Source organism: Mobula birostris, chromosome 12 (genome assembly GCF_030028105.1).
Source record: "Mobula birostris isolate sMobBir1 chromosome 12, sMobBir1.hap1, whole genome shotgun sequence".
NCBI classification, from domain to species: domain Eukaryota; kingdom Metazoa; phylum Chordata; class Chondrichthyes; order Myliobatiformes; family Myliobatidae; genus Mobula; species Mobula birostris.
Genome location: NC_092381.1, coordinates 110,976,798 through 110,991,741, shown reverse-complemented (window position 1 = coordinate 110,991,741; position 14,944 = coordinate 110,976,798). Strand labels below are relative to the sequence as shown.

Sequence of the window (14,944 nt, the reverse complement as noted above, 5' to 3'; positions counted from 1 at the left end):
TCACTTTTTTCTTATCTTTTACACTCACATGTTTTCATTCTCACCATCTCTCTATCTCCTTTCTCTTTCAGAAAGCATTCTCTGGACATAACAAATCACTACCCTTTATATAATTTTAAATATATCTCTCTCCAACTCCCACTCCAAGAGGAACAACCATGGAGAAACAATATAAGCAGCGCATACAAAATGCAGTTGGAACTCAGCAGGCCAGGCAGCGTCTAGGAAAAGCGTCGAGGTTTCGGGCCGGATTGAGGTCTGGTAAGTGAAGGGGGAGAGAAGCAGAGAGTGACGGAGCCACGCAGTCAGCCCTTCTCGTATGACTCAGGACTTGCCGAAGGGTTTCAGCCCGAAACGTCGACTGTACTCTTTTCCATAGATGCTGCCTGGCCTGCTGAGTTCCTCCAGCACTTTGTGTTTGTTGCTCGGATTTCCAGCATCTACAGATTTTCTCTTATTTAGGAAACAATATGAGGACCCAGTATGATTGACAGTGGGTCTGGGGGCGGGTTCTAGACCCAGTGTGATTGACAGCGTATGGGCGATGATTGACGGACGGGGGGGCGGGTCCTAGACCCAGTGTGATTGACACAGTGTACGGCCGTTGATTGATGCATGTGGGCGGGGTCTAGACCCAGTGTGATTGACAGCGTGTGGGCGATGATTGACGGACGGGGGGCGGGGTCTAGACCCAGTGTGATTGAGACCGTGTGTATGGGCGATGATTGGCGGACAGGGGCGGATCCCGGACTCCAGTGTGATTGACAACGGGCGGGCGATGATTGACAGGCGAAGGTGGAGCGAATTCGCGTATCGGAAAAGAGGCGGGGGAGGGACTGGAGGTTGCGTCACAGGGCAGTCCGTGCAGCGCGGTGTCGGCGGCCCCGTTTCACTGCAGCGCGACGTAGGTGTCGGAGTGACCGAGAAGCGGAGGAGAAGCGGGAGCGAAGCGAACCGGAGTGAGGGCACTGAGTGGACGGGGAGAGCTCACCGGAGAGGCCGTACGAGGCGCCTGAGGTGCGGCAGGGAGCTGGCTGAGTGGGAGGAGGATTGAGGGAGCGGCGTTTGGAGGCTGTGGCGGGCGGCTCAGGCCCGGCCTGGCTGCGTGGGGGAGGGGAGAAGGAGGGCGCTGCCGCCCCGTCGCTTAAAACTGTTTGTTGTTTTTTTCTAGAACCTTCTCGGCGTCGCTCGAACGGCTTTTGTACTTTTGTCTTTTTAAAAAGACCCTCGCCTTCCCTTTCCTCGGTCACCTCCCCAAAAATACTAACCTCTTGGCTGGCGTTTGGTCCTGTTTCTCATCGACGTTTTTATATAAATCTCATTTTCTTTCCGGAAAGGAAATTGACGCTTTTCTCGCTGTTTGTTTATTTCTCTCTAAAAGGTTGATGATGTGTCTGAAATAATGTCTACTGGTTAACGGATTTCAACGTCTAAAGGTTTTTTTTTTAAAAGGAGGACGAGTTAAATCCTCTTCTATATTCCTCCTTCGTTTAAGATAGCCAGTGGAATTGGTGAATTCTTTTTTTTCATCGGTTTTTTAAAAAAAGCGTGGTTTATTGTAGTAAAAGCTTATCCTTTAAGGTTTTACAATAGAATTTTGAGGTAACTTAACTTCTACGTGTTTGGTGTTTTCTAGAAGGGTAGTCTTTTGGTAATTAGATTTTTTATATTTAGCGTGTTTTTTGTATTTTTAATTTTCTGGCTTTAATCCGTTTATGGCTACTAAAAATTTTAAATGAGTGAGAAAGAACATGGTTATTAAAAACTTAATCCAGTTAAATTTGAACTGAGAAGGCGCTTGAAAAAAGGAAGTTTGATTTTTAAAAGCTTCGCCTTTCTTTCGGTTTAATGCTAATAACAACAGTTCAAGCTCCAGATCTGCAATGGAGAAATTTCTCCAAAGGTTTAGATTCCTGGCTGATAAATCCATAAGTAGTTTTCATCATTGTTCTACGTTTAATGGCTGCTTGGATGTGTTTATTGGTGTAATGTCACCTGTCTTCATTGTTTTCAATGAAGTGTTGTCTTGAGGCTTTATAGATTGGGGCTGAGAGGGGAAATAGATCAGCTATCATGGGCCAAATAGCCTGATTCTGGACCATGTATTTGCTATTGCTGATCTGTCCCTTGGCAGAAGGCTGTTTGCCTCAATGTTAGGGTCAATTCCACCTCGTCTCTGCATATTTCCCAGTGCTATCTGAAGTATGGACCAAACTGCCAGCACAAGTGGTGCATGTGAGCTGGATTTCAACTTTTTGAGAGAAGTTTGCGTAGGTACATGGGTGGCAGGGGTATGGAGAGCTAAGGTCTGGGTGCAGATCGATGGGAGTAGGTTGTTTAAATTGTTTGGCATGGACTAGATGGGCCGAAGGGCCTAATTCTGTGCTGTAATTTGCGGACCAGTGTTACCAACAAAAGCTAGTTGTATACCATTCAGTTTTGTTAATTTTTAGCAATCACCAACGTGGTGTCTGTTCTTTAGTTATTGTTAAAATGTAATAAGGCAATTTGTCAATCTGACCTTCAGAAGTAACTATTTTAAAAAGCAAGACTATGTAACCAATGGGGTCATTTTGTATGATTTATAATGGGCAGGAAGGAACTCGGCAGGTCAGGCGGCATCTATAGAGGGAATGAACAGTTGGCATTACGGGCTGAGACTCTTCTTCAGAACTCATTGGTGCTTGTGGGCTGTTGTTGGTCTATGTACATGGCTTCAGTTTGATCCTTGGAAAATCCTGGGTCTTAATACTGGATTTCTATTACAATATTTTTCAGAGCAGATAAAATTTCAAAATGAATGGTTGCCGTGTGTTCATTGGTCGCTTGAGCCCTCAGGTGAGGGAGCGTGATGTGGAAAAGTTCTTCAAAGGTTATGGACGTATCCGTGAAATCGACCTGAAGAGAGGGTTTGGATTTGTGGTAAGTATTTTGCCTTTGACATTTAAATTCAGTGTGACTTGTTTGTTTCCTCCTCTGCTCATGTTGTGTAGCACTTAAGTGCCTACTGTCTATATTATGTGCCTTCTGGGCTGGGTGGCATTGTGGAGATGAAGAGGTGTGAGATGCTCCTTCCCTCCGCTAGCCTGCAAGTTGCCTTTGGGCAGTGAGTAGCACCACCACCCCTGCCCCCGGCTCGGGGTCATGTGAAGCCATGGGAGCAGGTGGTGCATATCACAGTCATGTGAAGCCATGGGAGCAGGTGGTGCATATCACAAATCCTGGTTATGCCACCACTGATGCCAGGCAGACAATCTCTGAAGAGTATTGATAATGGCCAAGGTCACCTGTTTTGTAAAGACACTGCCCAGAAGGTGGCAAAGGCAAACCACTTCTGTAGAGAAGTTTACCAAGAACAGTTATGGTCATGAAAAAGCCATGATTGTCTTTGTGATTTGACACAGTATATAATGAGCTAGCTGTATATGAATATTGTTACTGTGTTTTGAACATTGTCCCCAGAGGCTGTATTCATGTATGGTTGAATGACAATTAAACTTGAATTTCAACATTTGCTGATTACCTTATTGCAGCTGCAGAGTGTATGTCAGTTGACTTCAGTTTTGGGCTTTTCGAAGCATGTTTGGGTAATGCTGAGAGGGAGCCAGGAATTGTACTGTAAAGGACTTTAAAATGTAACTTTGACTTTCCCGAGTTTGAAAATGAAATAAATTTTCAAACACTCAGGGGAATGCAGATTTGAGACCAGTAGCAGAATAGATTTAGTGGGATAAAGGATAGCTATTCTGTAAAAGCCAGTTTGTAGTGGTTATCTGCAAGGGACTGTGATAGGACTAATGTTCACAATAATAATTTGGATATTGCATTTCTTAATCCACAGATGCGATGTATTTTAAGACCATAAGCTTTAGGAGCAGAATTAGGCCATTTGGCCCATCATGGTTACTCTGCCATTTCATCATGGCTGATCCATTTTACCTCACAGCCCCAATTTTCTGCCTGAACTATGCCCAATGCCTTGGCCTCCCAGCTACTACCTGTGGCAACAAATTCCAAAGATTCACTACCCTCTGGCAAAAAGAATACTTCCTTGTCTCCATTCGAAATGGACGTCCCTGTATTCTGAGGCTGTATTTTCGGAGGAAGTGGGCGAAGTACTGAGGAGCGATAAAAATGCAAATAGCAACTTCACTATTTGAAAATAGGCTGTAGCTTGCTTTTGAGGAACAATAAGGAGGTTGTGATATTTACACCTAATGAGGGCCTTGTGCAAAAAAAATTAATAAAATAATTCTCTAAAATACTATGGGTTAGAGCGGTCATTTTACAAATACACACTTTGATATTGAAAGCAAAGGCTATGCTATGGCTGTATTGAACCTTGGTTAGTACAGTACTGATTGTTCAAAAGCAGTCCTCGTACAAGAGTAAAGTGTACTCTGAGACATTGTAAGGCCTGTGGAGCGTACTGGTCTCAAATCTGCATTTTCCCAGATGTTTGAACATCTAGGTAATGGTTACATTTACTGCAATGTCAGTTCATAACAGGAAGTTTAAAAAAGACATCGCTGTGGGGAATTTTGTTAATGTGGTGCCCAATATCAAAGGCAGAGATTGTGATGATTACCAGTGCATTTAAAGGCTACCCACACACAAAGAAGGGAATAGTTACCTTGATAGCGGTGTCAAATGATTGGAGGGGTGTTATGTAAAGCAAACTCTAGAGTGGGCTGGAAGAGTTGGTTTCTACCGTTATAGATTAGTATTTTATTTCCCTTTCTCCCACCACCAACTTCTCAGTAATCTGTTTACTTGTACTTTGACATTTTTAATTGGCTGCTACTGCTTTAACAAGCATTAATTGCAGCACGGGTTGTCTTGCTAGATTTTTGGTTTAGTGGTGATTCTCTTAACATGGTTTGGAAAAGTCAATATTATGTAATGTCCTTGGCTAGTATGGCAAGTGGTAAGTACAGGACAAAATCTGAAATGAGCATGATTTTACATAATGAATTTCACAATGAACAATTAATTGCAAGTAAATATTAAAGCAATGGTATTTCACGTTTGTTGATTCCCATTCTAGAATAATTTCTGAGATTTTTGTCAATCGCCTTTTAGTTCTATCGAAACTGTATCCAATTAATTGGAACAAATGTGAGCTTCTAATACAATAAATCATTTTGTTTTACAACTAAGTTATTCTTGTTGACTTTTGTCCAGATACAAAGTAACCCATCAGAACAGGAATACTATGTGAAGTACATCTGAGTTTGTTTCAATCAACGGTTGCTCTGTTTGAACAGCCTCATGGCTGCTTTTGTAACAGTTAAAGTGTGGCCCATCAGGCTGGTGCTTATGCCGGTTTCTGTGGCGTGAAGCGGCTGAGCACGAGAGACCCCCACCCGGATAGGACGCCAGTCTATTGCGAGGTTAACCCCCAGCATTTGCCGGTACCCGTTTTCAGCTGGGTGGACTGGAGCAGTGTGTGGTTAAGTGCTTTGCTCAAAGACAGAACATGCTGCCTTGCCCGGACTTGAACCCACGACCTTCAGATCGTGAGCCCAATGCCCTAACCACTTGGGCTAAAGAACAGCTTCACTGCATAAAACAGCATATCATCTTTCAAGGGTGTCTCAATTACCTCAGCAATTGCTTGCTTTTGCACAGTTAACTGTTTAACTCCCATATTTAACTGACTTATTTAAAGTTCAGCACAAGCGTGGGATATATATTTGTGTCAGTCTGGTTGGTAAATGTTAATCAGATCGAAGTTTCACTGTGGGTTGGAAACACAAGTTAATTTTCCAGAAGTACAAAAGGTAAAGGAATATTGAATGTGCCATCACTTAATAGTATCAGTATTGCCAGGACCCTTAATGCCCTGGAGGTTATTCATTAGTGGAACTCCTGTGGGCCATCAATGTAATACAATTGCAGGAGCACATTAGAGACGATATCTGACATTAAGTGACTTTTACCTCCTGACATGCCAAAGCTTTTCCACCATCGGTCACCATTTAGGGTGTGATTAGATACTTTCCACTTACCTATAAGTACAGAATTCTTATCAATCGTGGGGAATGTTTTTTCTGTTACTGCCACTCTAGATTTTTTGTCTGAAGTACTCAATTAGGGCACAATTCAAAATGGCTCTGTTCGTGTTTTATTCCATTTCCCAAGCGGTTCAGTGGTTGAGTAATTTTAGTGAATTATTTCACCTGATTTCTGATGTAGTACAGCAGCCATAGCAATTAAACTTCAAAGTTCTTAATTTTCTGTAAGCTATCATCGTTTCTCTTGATTTTTGCTGACCCTGAATTCTATTAGTTTGTTGAATCAATTTGTGAGATCCATTTCAAGCGTTGTCGTTTAGTTTGGAAGTAATTTTGAATTGGCACCCATCTGCAGATTGCTTAACTTGATGGTGTCATTTATTGCTATAATCAAATTTGAATTTTCAGTTGTTAACATCAAAATCTGTTTTTATAAGCATTAACTAAAATGAAATCCTGTTGTCTTTATTTCAGGAATTTGACGATGCTCGGGATGCTGATGATGCAGTTTATGAGCTCAACGGGAAGGAATTGTTCCGGGAGCGGTAAGTGCTTTAACTACTGCAGAAATCACAAACCACCTTGTACTTCCTTCCTAAACCACTACTTTATTCTGGCTTCTTAACCCCTTTTTTCTGGCCCTAATGAGGAGAAACAGCCCCAAATATTGACAATTTATTACCCTCCATTGACGCTGCCTGACCTGCTGAGTTCTTCGGCGTTTTGTGTGTGTTCGTATACAATTAATTTCATCAGTCTAGAAAAATCCTGATAGTGACAAATATTAAACTGGTAGAATTTGGGCATTTGCCACTTCAGTACATTGGCTGTTGCTCTAATCAACTGTTTGTATCTGCTTTGCATGTATTTTGTAGGACCACACCCTCCCAGTTTAGCATTTGAGCACTTCAGAATGAATGGAGGAATGTCTGTGTTGAACTTGATCCTATGTTTGGTTATGGTTTGCATCCTGTATGTGTGCTGTTGATAGAATGCTATTTGATACTGAAAATTTATGCCTGGGAAAATTATTTTAATTAAATATTTCAAGGTATGTTGCAACTGGTTTCTATGTAGCATTTCTCATTTGTTTTTTTTAACGAACCTCCTGTCTAGAATCACTGTGGAACTTGCAAAGGCACCACCCCGGAGAGGAGGGGGCAGATTTGGTGGAAGATTTAATTACTATCGCCCCAGAAGTGAACGAAGCAGTGGACTAAGGTAGAGAACAGATTAGAATGTGGAAATGAACGGGGATGAGTAAGATTAGTGTTATTTTTAAAAGATCTTAACAAAGCATCAGATTATCCGTTCTTTCACTTGGAATTCTGTGATAAGTGAAATGACCATCGATTTGGCACAGTTCCCTGGGCTTTGGCTTCCTTTTTTCCTAAGCCTTAATTACATCCGTACTCACTTATGCTTTCTGTGCCAATCTTTTAATTTTGGTTGCATTTGGCTATGTATTATCATCTTTGTCATGTGTAAATCTTGCTTTTTTAAGCAACTTTTATCCTGGTTGTTTACATGTTTATAGGCTGTGCCTCTGAGCAAATTGCTCTCCATCATCAGCCTGTATTAAGTTTCATTATCTCTCTATATGTTTTTTCTAGAAGCTAAGTGGAAGTTGTGTGTTTACAGAGCCGGGGGGAAAAAAAAGCTGAGAGCAAGACTTGGCAATGTGACTTGAACATTGCTTATATTTTAGCTTTCTACTTTCTCCTGTGTTTTTATTTCCACCCTCACCAAAAATGTGGGACTTCGGAAGCATGACTATCCTTTCACAGTGTTAGGTTCAGACTGGAACCCTTTGACATTATTGTACTATAGTGTCATCAAAATAAAAAGTGATCAAGGATCTTGGCTTGTACTCAACTGAGATTCTTCAGCTAGATGCTGCTATATGGGTGCATATTGCTCCAGCTTCCTTTGTCACTTTCAAGTGATGCTTTTGCTGATTTCAGATATGGACCTCCAGTTCGCACGGACTACCGCCTGATTGTGAAGAATCTCTCCTCCCGTGTTAGTTGGCAGGTGAGTGAACAAAGTTAAATAAAGCTTCAAGAATTTAACAGACTACAATTGTTAAAATTCAATTTTTCATGGATGCCTGTGCTTAAAACACATGGGTCATAACTTCATAAATATAACCCATAGCTTCCTTTACCATTGGACCTGAGGAAACTGCGTTCATAATATGAATAATTTGTAGGAATGAGGTCCATTGAGTTAATGGCAGCGCTAATTATTAACCTATTTACTGTATCTTGTTTCCTCAGCAAATATGGTACTATGTATTTGTGGCTTCTAGGTTTTGTTTTTTGTTCTCTCAACTCATTGCATGGATAATTTTCCTGGATCTTAGGCAGGTACTTGTCGTTTATCAACGAAGGGTGAGCAGTTTGCTCTGAGGTGTTACTGCCACTGCCATCATCATCAAATTAAGTGGCTTACGAGATGACTGTCAATAAAATGTTGCTCTCTGGAAATGGTGCAGAATGAGCTTCAGTCCACCTTGCTACAACGGGTTAGTCTAAATTGACCTTGAAGGTTCATGACCAAATAAAGCACATGTTGTCAGTAGAGCTTTTGGTCCATTGCATAACTACATTGTGCACACATTCATCCATTCTTCCAATCAGTTACTTACACACAACTTTAATACTCTTATCTCCCATTAGTTGTCTGTCGTCTTTGGTTGGGGGGGTGGGGAGCCTAATGGGTGAGATTTTATTGGAGAGGTTTCTAGGGAGGGAATAATAGGTTGAGAATGTGATTTATAGGGAGATTTGCTTTACAATTCCCCAGTTTTTTTTGACCCAGGCCATCATTGTTCCAACCTACTTGAATTGCATGTTAATGCTTCTGTACCTTGGCCAGAAGGTCTTGTTCAATATTAATTACTACAGAAGCAAATGCTTCCTCGCATTATTTTGTGCTGGTGCTTGGTCACCTTGCCTGTCCTTCCCTCTTCCCGTTGTGTATGTTGAATGTTACCAGGTGGACAATCCCTTTTTGTAACATTAACCCACAGACATTCACAAGTAATACTGCATGATATATATTGGGTTATTTTTGTGAAAATATGATCTAGGGAAGCTCAGTTTTTATGAAATCTAATGGTATTCTGCTCAAAATTTTTTAAATGACTACCCATTAAATTTCTGATTTTTTTTAAATTTTAACTTCTCCAGTTTTACTCCTATTTAACTGTGATAATTGTACACTGTATAAATCTGATGGCTTAATATTGTTGGCAATTAATGACCACTTGACTAAATTTGAAAACCTTTGTTTAGCAGCTTGTCGTGAGGTCATTGGCATTTTGACCAGGAGTTCCCTTTACTCGTGTTGTCGCGTCCTGTATCTGGAAAAGTCCCGTGTTGACTAATTTGCCAGTCGGCTCCCACGATTATTCAGGCAGCTGGACGCGGGTTCTGGGTTGTACTGATCCTAGGGTCACCGATGGCGTCGACACCTGTCGCATTCCCAGTCCTGGTGTAAGGAAAATAACACGTGTCGATCTCGCTCGGAGGCTTGTCAGGAGATTGACTTAAGGTGGCCGAGCCTTCACCCAACCCATGATTATTGGTGGCACTTACCCAGGGTGGCAGGCACATTCGGTGCCACTGAGGGAGGGCCATGCCCCAAGAAGCTGTGTCGAGAGGGTATTGTATTGAGTGGGTGCACCCTTTGCTTAGATACTTCATGTAGGTCTTGGATGGTTGCCTAAAATTGTAAATGTCTGGGTAACCTAGGGCTAATTTAATATTTTTATTAATGTGTGGAATGGGGATGTCATGATATCGAACACAAGGTTTCTTTCCCCTTCAGTGATCTATAATTCCATAGGTCCCATGAGGATCATCTTGTGCATTATTGATTCAGTGACTTCTTGAATGAAGCTACAGGTGGCAGTCGAGCAATCAAAGTGCCCAGTGTCAGGTGGAGGCAAGAATAACATAGAAATTACCATTGTTCCATTCTCCCTACCCTTGACCAAAATCTGCATCTAAAGCGGAGGGAAACAGCTGTTTTTTTTTAAATAGTCTCTAAGTTGAAGGAATGATTCTTGAACCCAACCCCTTATCAGCATGAATGATAAATTCTCATCAATTTGAGCTGTTACCAACCAAATTTTTCCCCTCACATGGTTGAGCACCATTTGACGGAAGCCTGATTACTTAGGCATCTCGTATATTGAAGATAGTAGTTTTAAGTATTGATCAGGTTATTACGGGAGCTTTGAAGCACCAATTCTTAATCTAGAAATGCATTTGTTCCATAGCATGTTAATTGTTTTTAGCATTCCTTAACTTTGTGCTGTGGAGGAGGGAGGTTTTGACCAGTAAAGTATAGACATTCAGCTGTACCATAAGCAATCCACATCTGCAGGGGCTCATAGCATGACATCCCAATTCTGAGGCAATTAACTGGTGGTTATTTGTGTTGTGTGTTTGTTCCTGTGTGAATTCCATTAAGGGTTTTTCCTGTTTGTAGGATCTCAAGGACATCATGCGACAGGCAGGTGAAGTGACTTTCACTGATGCTCATAGGGTCCACAATAATGAAGGGTAAGGGAGTGCAATCTTCCCACTCAGTTATTAACATGAAGTTCAAACTAGCTGGTGCATTGCATATTTAACAGATTAATTGTACACCAGAGGTGCTAGCCCTCCCTGGACACCCCACACACCCTAAGACAGGCATGTCCCTATCTTAGTGGTATGTGGCTGCTATCTCACGTAGGGCTTGGCGTGTCCATTTCAGGGCAGCTCATCTTGGGTCCCCACCAGATACTCGACTCACCTGTGACTTCAAGTAGCTGTTTGTATGCAGCAGCGGCCATGCCCCAGCACACCACTTCGACAGGCGCATTAAACCAGATGAGGGTAGCCGGTGGGCCTCATAACTGGTCAGCTCCGGGGGACTGGACAGATAAAATGTACGGTGAGATCCAGCAGCCATGAAGGTGGTGTTGAGTTGCTTCATGGAGAACAAAGGGCAAGACAAGGCACAAAATGTCATGGTCATCCAAGGCAACCAAGGAAGACCTCTGATTGTAATGATTGTATGTGTCACTGGTGTTGGACTTACGAGGTTGAGAGTGGAATTGCCCTAGGGCGGTAGCCTTTGCACTTTAAAAACTCAGGACTCCTGTCATCATTGGACACGGTGGGCAACCAGCAAATATACACCATCTCTAGCATACCTAAATGAAGTCGTTTTAATTTCCCTTGAAATGCTGTTTGTCTTGGGCAGAAGAGGTGAAACAGTTGGAATTTGCTGCTGAGGGAGTCCACAGTGTTGGTTGTAGTTTCTAGTTGGACTAAAGTTGTGAGTTGAAATGTAGGTGATGCTTCACCTTGGTATTATGAAGAGCATAAAATTTGCCACCGGGTCTCAGAAGATTTGGATCAACTTCATTTATACGTAGGATCTTGGAATCATGGCTGCAAGTGCAATTTGAACACCAAGACGAAACCTGAAATCAAAAATTTAATTCTTGTACACCTGGCAGCTTGCATGTTTGGATGACTAAAGGAAGCTGTGGACTCTGCATTGAAGTCTTAGAGCAGGAAAATAATCCTATTCTTTGGACAAACTCTGCTGGTTTTTGGAAGAGTGGAGAGATTTCAGCATGTACTTCAGGAAAGGATGGGTACACACTTGGAAAGAGGGGTGTATAGATTTACTATTTAATGTGGTATATTCTTCAGCTATGTTGCCAGTGCACTGCCAGCTCTACCTCAGATCAGACCAGGAAGTGGCTATCTGTGCAGACATTTTTTTTTCATAGCCATTTCAAAACTAAAATCTGCTCAATTGTGATTTGCATGCTAGTTTTAATTGCTAATAAGTAACCTTGGAAATCGTTCTTGTCGTCGTACATTTTTTGGTCTTGTAGAATCATCTGTTCCTGACTCATGATTTTTGTCTTTGCTGTAGCATTGTGGAGTTCGCTTCTTACAGTGATTTGAAAAATGCGATTGATAAGCTGGATGGAAAAGAGATCAGTGGGAGAAGGGTCCAATTAATTGAAGAGCCACGGCGTCACAGGTAACTAGCACAGATTGTGGACTTGAATTCTTAATTGGTAGTGCCGGAGGATGAGATGAAGGAAATTTATGGGTTTGAAATCTTTCATTTGCTGTTTAATTCTAAAATGGATTAAATAAATGCAAGCTTGGGGTTGTTATTTGCATGCAACTCAAAAATGCACAGATCTCTGGCTTGTACCTGCTGGAATCGATCTGAAACAAGTGGAGAGACCCAAAGAGGAGTAAGTGTTGTCAATGCTGGTGCAGCCTCTAATCCAACCTGGGATCCATGAACCCATTGCTTAATGGTATTGGTCCATGGCATCAAAAAGGTTGGGAACCTCTGTTCTAATTTGAGCAAGCTTCCATGTTTTAATTTATTCTCCATCAGTTTAGATTTTGGGCTTTTTCAAAATGTTTTTAGCCCATTCATATACTAGCTTTGATCAATGCAAATAGAGTCTAGCATGCATCTAACACCAGGACTGGAAAATGTGATGTCATCAAAGTTACACTCCTGCACTTTGTCCTAACTACTATTTATGCCTGATACTTGCATGTATTTTGCCTCACTTTTGTAATTGAGGTAGTATGACTTAGTTGAGGGTGAGCTAGTAACCACTGCATGGAAGAACACTCTAGAATGATTGAATGACCCATACAAAATGCTGGAGGAACTCGGCAGGCCAGGTAGCATCTAGGAAACGAGCACAGTTGACATTTTGGCCCAAGACCCTTCGGCAGAATGATTGAATCTTGGATTTGTCTTTCCAGATCTTGGACGAGATCTCGTTCCAGAAGCTCTTCAAGATCCCGTAGCTACAAGGGTTCCAGAAGCGCTTCCAGATCTGCAAGCCGTTCGCCAAGCCGTAGCAGGTCTCGCTCTCGTAGCAGATCAGCTACTCGTGATTCCAAGCGGCAGAGAAATGAATCTCGCTCCCCAAGCCGCTCACCAGACGTTAAGCGCCGCAGGAAGCCAAGCCAGTCAAGATCACGGTCAAATTCTCCCGGTAAATCGGCCCGTTCCTGGTCTGGTTCTCGGGAGCAATCTCCTGTCAACAGTGCAGAATAAACTGTGTTGTGGAATTGTTTTTATAATTTGCTAAAAGATTTTCTATGAAATGTTAGCCTCGTCATTTTTTTTCTGTCTGTTGCTGGGTTTGGGATTTAAGTACTTCAATTTTATTTCATGCAAACGCTTTGAACCTTATAATCCCATTCAGTATAAATTTCTGGTTTCAAGTCATGTGTTTAGAATAATTTAAGAATTGATCCATCATTTGTTTAGTACTGTTAAACATTGCTGTACTGGTGGGCCCATTAGACTAGTCTGAGGGCTTCAGTCAGTCCACATTCTGATACTGAGAGTTGAGCATCTTAAAAATCAGTGTCTGGACAGATTGTTCTTTCTTAGCACTTGCATGAACACAGTTTTGAATTTTAAAATAGAGAATGTGACAGATTTGAATTTGGTTGACTTTGCCCCCTGTTGTAGAACATAAAATAGAGGTTTGTAGTTTGGTGCCCCAACTAATTGACCAGTCTGAAAGGTTTAATTCAAAGGAAATAGGTTGATATATTTTTAAGTGTGCTTCCTATCATTGTGACAACTGCTCAAGACCAAAAGTATTTTAACTCCCATTGTACATCTTAAACCAGATCAAGATGCTGTTTCACATGTCAAGACTTTGCTTTGTAGAAAATGGCTGAAGCTTGGCCTTCCAAGTGGAAGATAAAATAGTCAATGCTTATTAGAAGCCTTTGAAGTTGGGTCATTTCCTCTTATTTTGAGTTGCTATTGGTCCCAAGACAGACTTTTCTTCTTAAACCTTGATTTATTTTTTCCCCTCTCTACTAATGGATTAGTGCTGTTGGATTTCAGTAGCACACTTACATCCGGCCTTTAGGGAACTCTGCCCTGCTTGCACTTGTGATTTGCATTTAATTTGCAGCCTTGGTTTATGGATGCAGAGTAGATTAGGTTTTCTTACCTGCTGAGTTAAAGCAGCCTGAAGAGCGTATGTCCTGATCGTGTGGACGGATGGCAGATGCCAGAGGAAAGCAGGGAAAATGTATATATAGCTTTGGTTCGCATGTTAATAGTTCATGCTTTATTTGGTTCTTTTCACATTGTTTTAAAGTATATATAAAGTTATATTTAACTTGACCCATCCTCTAACTGTTTGTTAGAGAACCAACTTGGAATGTTGCTCTGTATTGGAACTGAACTTGAAGGAGCAATGTACACCAATTTAAATGTTTGTACTTAACAATTTTATACAAAAACTATAAATCTCAATGTTCCATGTAACCTTGCTGTAATCTGCTAGTTTATAGTCGATCGTGTACCACATAAGGCTGTGTATTGCTATCATTCCTTGCAGCAAGAAATGGTACTGCATTAAAAAAAAGTTACCAGTGACCTTTTCAGCTTGTTTGTTTATAGAGCTGTTTTTCCCACTGGAGTGAAGTTTCAGTTGAAAATTTCCAAAATTGCTTCTTGCTTAAAGATGACATCAGCCTCGGGCTGTAGCACTAAAACTGTATGCTGCCAGTGTCATGGTCCCAGGCAGCTAGTGATAGGGGCATTACTGAATGAGATGTTTCTCCTGAGGTTGGGTTCTAAATATATTGAAAAATTGTTTTTTCTCCTCTGTAGTTGACTTGGCACTAACCTCTGCTTTGAGCTGTCCATTTGTTCAAAAGGCAGTGCAGAATAATAAATTAAGTGAATCCCATTAAAACAGATTGATTTGTGCTTCATGTCTGTCAGTGTTCACTCAGATGAGTAAATTTCCCAGCCATTTTAATGGAGACTGCATTGCAGTCAGGTAATTTGTCACTTGTACATTGATACATCAACAACAAGCACAGTCTTAAGGAAGT

At 41.5% G+C, this 14,944-nt stretch overlaps 1 protein-coding gene across 4 annotated transcripts; it reads left to right on the top strand.

Moving 5' to 3' along the window:
* Positions 1–861: 861 nt before the first annotated feature.
* Positions 862–14,480, top strand: LOC140206188 (serine/arginine-rich splicing factor 5-like). 4 transcript variants are annotated; one of them, XM_072274479.1, is made up of 8 exons: positions 865–1,017; positions 2,784–2,922; positions 6,492–6,562; positions 7,134–7,238; positions 7,982–8,051; positions 10,518–10,591; positions 11,967–12,077; positions 12,833–14,480. In XM_072274479.1, exons 2-8 carry the CDS (start codon positions 2,797–2,799, stop codon positions 13,128–13,130), a joined length of 855 nt encoding a protein of 284 aa, XP_072130580.1. In that variant the 5' UTR covers positions 865–1,017; positions 2,784–2,796; the 3' UTR covers positions 13,131–14,480. The 4 variants fall into 4 exon arrangements, with proteins under 4 accessions (XP_072130581.1, XP_072130582.1, XP_072130580.1 ...); XM_072274478.1 differs by having other exon boundaries at positions 2,779–2,922; XM_072274480.1 differs by lacking the exons at positions 10,518–10,591; positions 11,967–12,077; positions 12,833–14,480 and adding an exon at positions 9,317–9,593 and having other exon boundaries at positions 862–1,017; positions 2,779–2,922.
* Positions 14,481–14,944: the final 464 nt, after the last annotated feature.

What these genes read in the sequence shown, in the direction of transcription:
- LOC140206188 (XM_072274479.1), top strand. Translation starts at nt 2,797, where the DNA reads ATGAATGGTTGCCGTGTGTTCATTGGTCGCTTGAGCCCTCAGGTGAGG. An exon ending in GAACGAAGCAGTGGACTAAG is followed by an intron (nt 7,239 to 7,981) that starts GTAGAGAACAGA and finishes TGCTGATTTCAG; the next exon opens with ATATGGACCTCCAGTTCGCA. An exon ending in CCTCCCGTGTTAGTTGGCAG is followed by an intron (nt 8,052 to 10,517) that starts GTGAGTGAACAA and finishes TCCTGTTTGTAG; the next exon opens with GATCTCAAGGACATCATGCG.